The sequence below is a fragment of the Triticum aestivum genome, chromosome 5A (genome assembly GCF_018294505.1).
Source record: "Triticum aestivum cultivar Chinese Spring chromosome 5A, IWGSC CS RefSeq v2.1, whole genome shotgun sequence".
Classification (NCBI taxonomy): Eukaryota; Viridiplantae; Streptophyta; class Magnoliopsida; order Poales; family Poaceae; genus Triticum; species Triticum aestivum.
This window is the reverse complement of record NC_057806.1, coordinates 66829956-66839740: the sequence shown is the minus strand read 5'-3', so window position 1 is coordinate 66839740 and position 9785 is coordinate 66829956. Positions and strand designations below refer to the sequence as shown.

Genomic DNA, 9785 nt, shown 5'->3' with positions numbered 1-9785 from the left:
CTCTCGCAGAAGCTCGGCGAAGCCATGCTGCGATCACTGCTGCATCCACCACCACACCGTCGTGCTGCTGGATCTTCATCAACCTCTCCTTTCCCCTTGCTGGATCAAGAAGGAGGAGACGTCATCCGCTCCGTACATGTGTTGAACGCGGAGGTGTCGTCCGTTCGGCATTTGGTCATCGATGATTTGGGTCACGGCGAGTACGACTCCATCATCCCCGTTCTCTTGAACGCTTCCGCTCGTGATCTACAAGGGTATGTAGATGCACTCTCCTCTGGTTGCTAGTTGACTCCATAGATTGATCTTGGTGAAACGTAGGAATTTTTTTTTGTTTTCTGCAACATTCCCCAACACGGTGAACATCCTCATGTTGATCGTATCTTCTATATGACTCATGTTCGACCTTTCGGTCTTCCGTGTTCCGAGGCCATGTCTGTACATGCTAGGCTCGTCAAGTTAACTTAAGTGTATTGCGTGTGTAAATCTGGCTTACACCCGTTGTATGCGAACGTTAGAACCTATCACACCCGATCATCACGTGGTGCTTCGGAACAACGGATCTTAGCAACGGTGCACAGTTAGGGGGAACACTTTCTTGAAATTATTGCGAGGGATCATCTTATTTATGCTACCGTCGTTCTAAGCAAATAAGATATAAACATGACAAACATCACATGCAAATCATAAAGTGACATGATATGGCCAATATCATCTTGCGCCTTTGATCTCCATCTTCGAGGCGCGGCATGAACACCATCGTCACCGGCATGACACCATGATCTCCATCATCGTGTCTCCATGAAGTTGCCTCGCCAACTATTTCTTCTACTACTATGGCTAACAGTTAGCAATAAAGTAAAGTAATTACATGGCGTTTTCATTGACACGCAGGTCATAAATAAATTAAGACAACTCCTATGGCTCCTGCCCGGTTGTCATACTCATCGACATGCAAGTCGTGATTCCTATTACATGAACATGATGGATCGCATACATCACATATATCATTCATCACATCCTTTTGGCCATATCACATCACACGGCATATGCTGCAAAAACAAGTTATACGTCCTCTAATTGTTGTTGCAAATTTTACGTGGCTGCTATAGGTTTCTTAGCAAGAACATTTCTTACCTACGCCAAAACCACAACGTGATATGCCAATTTCTATTTACCCTTCATAAGGACCCTTTTCATCGAATCCAATCCGACTAAAGTGGGAGAGACAGACACCCGCTAGCCACCTTATGCAACTAGTGCATGTCAGTCGGTGGAACCTGTCTCACATAAGAGTACGTGTAAGGTCGGTCCGGGTCGCTTCATCCCACGATGTCGTCGAATCAAGATAAGACTAGTAACGGCAAGTAAATTGACAAAATCGACGCCCACAACAACTTGTGTTCTACTTGTGCATAGAAACTACGCATAAACCTGGCTCTGATACCACTGTTGGGGATCGTAGCAGAAATTTAAAATTTTCTACGCATCACCAAGATCAATCTATGGAGTAATCTAGCAACGAAAGGAAGAGGAGTGCATCTACATACCCTTGTAGATCTCTAAGCGGAATCATTGCAAGAACACGGATGAGGTAGTCGTACTCGTGGCAATTCAGATCACGGTCGATTCCGATCTAAGCGCCGAATCATGGCGCCTCCGCGTTCAACACACATACAGCCCGGTGACATCTCCCATGCCTTGATCCAGCAAGGAGAGAGGGAGAGGTTGGGGAAGACTCCGTCCAGCAGCAGCACGACGGCGTGGTGGTGGTGGAGGAGCACGGTACTCCTGCAGGGCTTCGCCAAGCACTACGAGAGACAAGGAGGGAGAGAGGTAGGGCTGCGCCTTGGGAGAGAGAAACTCGTGTGTTCGGCAGCCCCCAAACCTCCACTATATATAGGGGGAGGGGAGGGGTTGCGCCCCCACCTAGGGTTCCCTCCCTAGGGGTGGAGGCAGCCCCCAGATCCCATCTGGGTGGCGGCCAAGGGGGAGAGAGAGGGGGCGCACCTAGGATGGGCCTTAGGGCCCATCTGCCCCTAGGGTTTGCCCCCTCTCCTCTTGAGGGCGCCTTGGGCCTTGGTGTGAGGCGCCCCAGCGCATCTAGGGGCTGGTCCCTTCCCACTCTTGGCCCACGAAAGCCTCCGGGGCTGGTGGCACCTCCCGGTGGACCCCCGGAACACTTTCGGTGGTCCCGGTACATTGCCGGTGATGCCCGGAACACTTCCGGTGGCCAAATCCACACTTCCTATATATCAATCTTTACCTCCGGACCATTCTGGAACTCCTCGTGATGTCCGGGATCTCATCCGGGACTCTGAACAACATTCAGTAACCGCATACATACTTTCCCTATAACCCTAGCGTCATCGAACCTTAAGTGTGTAGATCCTACGGGTTCGGGAATCATGCAGACATGACCGAGACATCTCTCTGGTCAATAACCAACAGCGGGATCTGGATACCCATGTTGGCTCCCACATGTTCCACGATGATCTCATCGAATGAACCACGATGCCAAGGATTCAATCAATCCCGTATACAATTCCCTTTGTCTACTGGTATGATACTTGCCCGAGATTCGATCGTCGGTATCCCGATACCTTGTTCAATCTCGTTACCGGCAAGTCTCTTTACTCGTTGCGTAACACATCATCCCGTGATCAACTCCTTGGTCACATTGTGCACATTATGATGATGTCCTACCGAGTGGGCCCAGAGATACCTCTTCGTTACACGGAGTGACAAATCCCAGTCTTGATTCATGCCAACCCAACAGACACTTTCGGAGATACCCGTAGTGCACCTTTATAGCCACCCAGTTACGTTGTGACGTTTGGTACACCCAAAGCATTCCTACGGTATCTGGGAGTTGCACAATCTCATGGTCTAAGGAAATGATACTTGACATTAGAAAAGCTTTAGCATACGAACTACACGATCTTGTGCTAGGCTTAGGATTTGGTCTTGTCCATCACATCATTCTCCTAATGATGTGATCCCGTTATCAATGACATCCAATGTCCATGGTCAGGAAACCGTAACCATCTATTGATCAACGAGCTAGTCAACTAGAGGCTTACTAGGGACATGGTGTTGTCTATGTATCCACACATGTATCTGAGTTTCCTATCAATACAATTCTAGCATGGATAATAAACGATTATCATGAACAAGGAAATATAATAATAACTAATTTATTATTGCCTCTAGGGTATATTTCCAACACCATTGTTGTTCTCGCCATCTCGTACTTCCTATGTTTGTTGATCCCTTTCTTCTTTTCGACAAGCCACTTCTTAGCTAAGATAAGGTTGCTCCGAGTGCTGGACTTGGAGGGCACCTTGGGTGTGTTTGATTATCACCTTAACGACATTATGAAGCTTTTTCACCTAAAGTACCTTTCTTTAAGAGGATGTCCTCCTATTTATCACCTGCCATTTTCTCTGGGCAACCTAAAACAACTTGAGAAACTAGACTTGAGAGGTATAGTGATAAAGTCAAGTTTCCACTTAGGGTCAGAAAACTTTGGAAGCTAAACCATTTCATGTTGGTAAGGAACCCATGCACAAGGACATCTCGTATGAACAAGTTGTAGAGGACTTGCAAGGGACGATGAGGATCAATGCATGCCTTTTGACCATCTCATCGATGGTACTTTATGCACATTGTTTTGCAGACTTGGATCTTTACTACAGCAACCACCGTGACTTGTGCAGTGCCTGTTGTTGCGATGAAGCTGGACACACATGATGTTGTAGTACCAAGATGGGTGAGAAAATTGAAAGCCCTACACACACTGGGTGTTGTGAACATCTCACGCGGGACGACCATTCTTCAGAACATAAAAACACTCAATAGGTTGCGGAAGCTAGGAGTGACTGGCATCAACAAGAGAAATAATCTAGAGCGACGAGATCAACGGTTTCTCATCTCAGTCGCTTGAAATCCTTGTCAATGGGCTCAGAAGGGATGCCTAGATTATCTGGCTACTTAGATGACATGCCCACTCCTCCGGAAAACCTACAGAGCCTTAAATTGTATGGCAATCGTCAGATTGCCTGCATGGATCTAGATTCCAGAGCCTTAGAAATCTCATGAAGCTGAAGTGCGCAATTCTAGGATATTGGCCTATAGTGCTGCCATACAGGTCCTTGGGAAGTTGCCGATCCTGGCCATCATGTGTCTGTGGACGAAGTCGTTTGAAGAAGAGGTCCACTTTAGTTTGGGCATTTCCGAGCCTAGTGATGCTGCACCTAGATTTCCTAGATGACCTGAAATCGCTGGATTTTTCGCTAGGAGGGACATGTAAGTCTGAGGTATTGTAGCTCTCTGATACCTACAGTCAGAAACATCGTAGCAGGCTTCAACATCTTCCAAGGCTCAAGGAAGTTGTGCTCAAAGGAGACCAACTGTCCATGGGGAAATTGCGTGCCGACCTTGCCAAGTTTCAAAATCGACCTATTGTGTAACTGAATTGAGCCGGGCTCCAGAATTGACCCATCTAGTCAAACATGTGTTATTATCTCATTATTTGACGTGTACGTGGTGTATATATTGTTGTCTGTTGTGGTACATGAATCTGAATTGTTTCCTGTGTTTAATTATGTGTTTGAATGTATGACGCATACAACTGTTGTGGTATCTTGATAAGGTGGAAAGTACTCATCTCTGTGACCATCGGTCGTGGTGACAATGCATGTCTCTACTATATCTAGCCTATGTTTGATTAGTTCAGGTTAGCGGCTCAGCGTCCAGCCCACCAATGCGTGAAAGGCAGGCCTAATCATGCACCAGCAGCAAAAATGAAAAAAAAGCTCGCCCTCCTCTCATGATGTGTTCCTCCACTCCTCATGCACGGGAGCTATATCTCGTTTATAGCAAGATGATAGCTCTGCTCTCCCTCAATGATTGCCATATGGGCTAGCCCACTAGAACGTGAGAGCTCGCTCGTCAGCGTCCGACCGTTGCGTTCGGTCAGCTCGCTCTGTTTTTTTTTTCTTTTTTGAATTAGTTTTGTTTTGCGATGTTTTTCATCAGTTTTCTTGGGGTTTTCTTTTTTTCTTTGTTATACCTTATGCTTTCTTTGTTTTTCAATGGTTTTCTTTCTTTATTCTTGGTTTTTCTTTTATTCTTGGTTTCTTCGTTTTGTTAAGTTTTCTATGTTTCTATGTTTGGTTTTCATTGATTTTCTTTAGAGTTCTTCATTTATATTTCTTTTTCTCAGTTTTTTTGAGTTTTTTATTTTCTTTTTATGTGTTTTTATGGTTTTCATCGGGTTTTCTTCGGTTTTAGGGTCTTTTCGATTGAATTTCTTTTGTTTTCTATTTTTTGTTTGTATCATGTTTCCTCTGTCTTCTATGTACCTTTTTCACGTACATGTGAAACTTTATTTCTATATACATGGTAAACATTTTTAAAATACACAATTTTTTAATAATTTTCTTTGATGCCTACTTTTTTTGTATACATCAAGAACATTTTTGTGTACATTTAACATGGTTTAAGACATGATTAACATCTTTAAGTATTCAAATCCATTCTTTCTCATAACTTGAGAATATGTACAACGCAGAACAGAAAAGAAGGCAGATTTGATGAGTTGTAGGGGCGAACCCACTTCCACTGATTTCTTGCAGGAAGGTTCTATAAGGGAAAAAGAATCAGAGTTGTGACCTGGTAACCTTGATTTCTTTCGAAACGTCATTACGAGAGTAACAAAGAAAGCAACTTCGTCACTTTCGTGTACCATCGGACGACATCCCTTTCGGGGGTTCCTTAGGGACCGATTCACTCTATGTAGATTGACTGACGCAGAAAGCCTTCCACTGGCAGGCGATCGTGTTTTTCACATGATTTCTTGTTACTCATGTCAGCATTCTCACTTCTGATATCTCCAAGTCTTGTCACCAAAAACCTTCGCCGATTGAACATTTCTTGCAAATGCATGTTTGATGTCTAATTTTTTCATAAAATAGTGTACATTTTTCATATACATCAGAAATATTTATTTGATATACATTTAACATTTGCTAAACACATGATTAATATTTTTTATAATGTGACATATGATTTTTGAAACACGTGCACATTTTTGAAATGTCACAAACTTTTTTTTGTATGCTATTAACATTTTTCATATATATTTCAAACATTTCTTTTATATACATTTAACATATTTTCTACTCCATCCCAAAGTAAGTGTATGAAGCTTAGTATAACTTTTTACTAGAGCTAGTACAAATTTAAGACACTAATTTTGGGATGAAGGGAGTATATGATTAACATTTTTCATAAATTTCACATGTATTTTTGAAATACCTGAACATTTTTAGATCTCAAGATGATATGCTAGCTCAGTCTCTCGGAGATGCTCATAGAGGTAGGGTGAGGGTATGTGTGTATGTATCTATGGGCGTCTGCTTCTGTACTGTGTTCAAAAAAAAGTCAAAAACCGTTTTCTAATATTCTATCAACATTTTCTAATTAAGCTAACAATTGTTTTACATTGTATTAACAGTATTAAAATTCACGATTTTAGGTTTTTTATTCGTTTTTATGTTTGTAAATATATGTGCTTACAATATTTTGGTAAATAATAAGAATACAATAAAAAATAAAAAAGAAGAAAGGGAAAAATAGGAGAAAAGATGAGCTTACCTGGAACCTACCTGGGCCGGGCCCTTCGCAACGCCCTGAGGAGCAGAGTGTGGTGTAGGCGCGCCCGTCTCCTCACCGGTGCGCAGGTTTCTGTTGGCTCGCTAGGCGCACGCACGCCTGCAGCCGCCGCCTCTTCCGCAGCTCCCGCCATCCGCATCAGGCTCAGGCCGTTCCGAGCCCTAGAGGGAGGCGGCGCCGCCGCGGCCGAGTTCGAGTGCGTCCTGCCCCCTATCAAGCTCCCCTGCCGCGTCTCCCAATCCACCCTAGGCCGCCGCACATCCAGCTCGCGCGGCCCCCTCCTCACTGCGCCGCGGCGGCCGTTGCCCCAACGCCCCTCCGCCCCTGCATCCTACCGCCGCGAAGCCTCCGGCCCTCTCCTTCCCCACCCCTCTGCAGCCCCGTGTCCAAGAGCAGGCCCCTACCGTCGTAATTTCGTGTTCTTCGCTAACGCCACCTCGGCAACGTCTTCTTCTTCTCCGGTGAGTCCGAGAACGATTCTTTCGCGCTGTAGGTTCTCCTCCCTAACTATTCCGGCAGCAGCTTAGCATCTTTGGTTGAATTCACTCATTAGGCAATCCTGAGGTCTCCCTGGTCAGTGGTCACTAGGGTCGATTTGCTACCAGTTTATACACATGATTATATTTCTCATCAGGTCCTGCAGCATGAATGCTTTGTTATCACTTCTTTCGGAACTAGTAGAATCGCCGAGTTTTCTAGAGATAATTCTAGACTCACGGGCAGATTGTGGTTTTACTTTGTTGTGCAGTGCAATCTATTTAGTTTGGTGATTGCTTGCTTACTAGTTTTAGTAAATTGCTGCTGTTACAGCTTAAAAAAGATGCATTTAACTACCTGTTAAATTGATAGTTAAAAGTACTAACTGCATTTTGAAAGCAACAGCAATGCCCAAAAAAAAAGTGGACGATGTCACCAAATTGATAAGGAGGACTGAATAACCAAGCTCAAAAGTCCCATCAAAGGGAGAACAAGCAAACTGCAGAAAGCATTGTTGCATCATTTAGGCCTTCTATTTCTCTCCGTGGAGTTCTCTGATAGATGGTGCCCGTTTCAGTATTACATTTCTCATTGAAGCGAGCAGTTGTTGTTATTGTTATTGTTGAAGTGGGGCAATTTTTTTCTGGATTCAGGTTCACGTTTGCCGTCGACTGTAAGTATGGATCTTGCTCCTTTCAAGCTGGATATTGATGAGCTACTAGATGATTATGCCAAGGTGATTTCCTTTTTCTGTCATGCAGTTAGTCAAGGTGTGTCATGCTCATATAAATGTTAAATAAGCAGCATCCTTGTGCTTCTGTTTGGCAGGAAAATTGTACGTCATTCACCGATTTCAAGAGAGTGTGGATGGCCAAGAAGTTTTCTTATATCTTTGAAGGCCGACCCAAGACGAATTCAGGCGTTTTTATGCAATCCCTCTTTTTGCATTGTATTGGTAGGCTATATGGTTTCCTTGAAATTGCCACTTTACCTGCAACAATCTTTCTTACAGCACTGGTGATGTATTTTATTTTTCTTGTCTATGTAGGCCATATGACTTCCCAAAGTTCTCTACTTCAGAGGTTGCCTGGGCTTTACTGCCTTTACTGCCTTTATGAGTGCCAACCATACAAGCCACACTACAAAATTTATCTGTCTCTTGGTAAGGTATATTTTTAGTCACTGATTTATGGCTTATTGGAAAGATCAATTCCCTGAATATGTGATTGCAACAGAGGAGTCCAAGAAACTCAAAGACTTTGTCATTGAGGCTAAGCAGAATGGGCTTGCTCTTGTACCAGCACTTGTCAAAAGGATGCTAGACAAAGGCATGTTTCTGTTTGGGTTCATAAATTTGCTTGGTGACAATGAGGCAAAGGAGGTTGATGAAATGAATGCATCCCAGAATAAACGGGTGAAATTTGCCTGTGACAAGTATGTGGATTTTCTTCTTTACCATTTGTCTTGTCTGATCTTCATCATTAGCATTTGTGTGTTCTTCTTGCAGGGTAGTAAGCTTTTGCCTTCGCTATATTCTCTGTATGCAGACAGGAACACATTACTGATTACTTACTAATATTCTGAATGTTTTTTTTATATTCCAGGTTGTTTGCAAATACTCAAATAGGGAGTTACATGCACACAGACTTGGTAAGTTTAGTCTGTTTCCATTCATGGCCTCTTTTTAGTTTCATTTTTAACACACTCCAGTGCATTGCCATTAGGGTTGATGTTATCATTTATTTTATCCACTCCACCGCCTGCCCCCCTTCATTCTGCCAATGTTAGTGATTGATGTAGCCTGCAACGATTCCAGTTAATGGTTTGAATAAAGAATTGCTAAGCTGTGTAGTGCTGGCAATATCACTATAAGAAACAATATCAGGATGAGGCAATCACTTTTTTATTTTGTATCAATGGTATTCATTTTCTCTTCTGTTGCTGACACATCAATCTGCATCTAGGGAGTGGAGTTTGAACTTGACAGCATCAAGAAACTGTCAATGGACTACGCTAAAGCCAAAGAATCAGCCTTTGCAGGTGCTTATCTCTTCTCATCATCATTTTATACTACTTGGATTTTTTGTAGCATTGGGACTGTCATTGACCCTATCGCTATCCTTGGCAGAGGCAAGCCAAACTGTTGATGTGGAAGATGCCAAGCACATCCTTCAGAATGACAAACTGCTGGGTGACAAGGTAGAGGAAATCGTCAAAGAGTGGGATGCCCAGAAGGAAGAGTTCTACCAGAAAACAGGTGTATCTCCCCATGATGAACTGGCGGTGGTTGACAACGACGAATCTGGAGAATTCCATGACGAAAACGAAACCGACGCCTTTGATGAGTTAGAACAGCTGCTGCTGGAATGAGGGGAGCATCCAGTAGCCTGTGAATGACTGAAGAACTACTACCCTGCTCATGCCATTTTGTCACGGCATGGAATCGACATTGGGCTGACTCGGCATGCCCAAAATATTCTTGAAAGCATTTTTTGTCGCAACATGTCTGAAGCAAAAAAATTGTATGTAGTTCTATTTTGGTTGGATGAAATGTTGCCTGATGTACATATTTCCATGGAACAAATTGGGTTTCCTAATTCAGGAAATGTTGCATTTTTGCATGCTTCTATTGA

At 43.5% G+C, this 9785-nt stretch overlaps 1 protein-coding gene across 2 annotated transcripts; it reads left to right on the top strand.

The window, feature by feature from the left end:
* The first annotated feature begins 6745 nt into the window (after positions 1–6745).
* Positions 6746–9785, top strand: LOC123106595 (uncharacterized). 2 transcript variants are annotated; one of them, XM_044528703.1, is made up of 9 exons: positions 6746–7136; positions 7558–7716; positions 7806–7888; positions 7981–8107; positions 8201–8314; positions 8388–8586; positions 8757–8802; positions 9117–9192; positions 9281–9785. In XM_044528703.1, the coding sequence occupies exons 3-9, from the start codon at positions 7832–7834 to the stop codon at positions 9520–9522; spliced, it is 861 nt and encodes a 286-aa protein (XP_044384638.1). In that variant the 5' UTR covers positions 6746–7136; positions 7558–7716; positions 7806–7831; the 3' UTR covers positions 9523–9785. The 2 variants fall into 2 exon arrangements, with proteins under 2 accessions (XP_044384638.1, XP_044384639.1); XM_044528704.1 differs by lacking the exon at positions 7558–7716.

What these genes read in the sequence shown, in the direction of transcription:
- LOC123106595 (XM_044528704.1), top strand. Translation starts at nt 7,832, where the DNA reads ATGGATCTTGCTCCTTTCAAGCTGGATATTGATGAGCTACTAGATGAT. An exon ending in CAAAATTTATCTGTCTCTTG is followed by an intron (nt 8,315 to 8,387) that starts GTAAGGTATATT and finishes TGATTGCAACAG; the next exon opens with AGGAGTCCAAGAAACTCAAA. An exon ending in GTGAAATTTGCCTGTGACAA is followed by an intron (nt 8,587 to 8,756) that starts GTATGTGGATTT and finishes TTTATATTCCAG; the next exon opens with GTTGTTTGCAAATACTCAAA.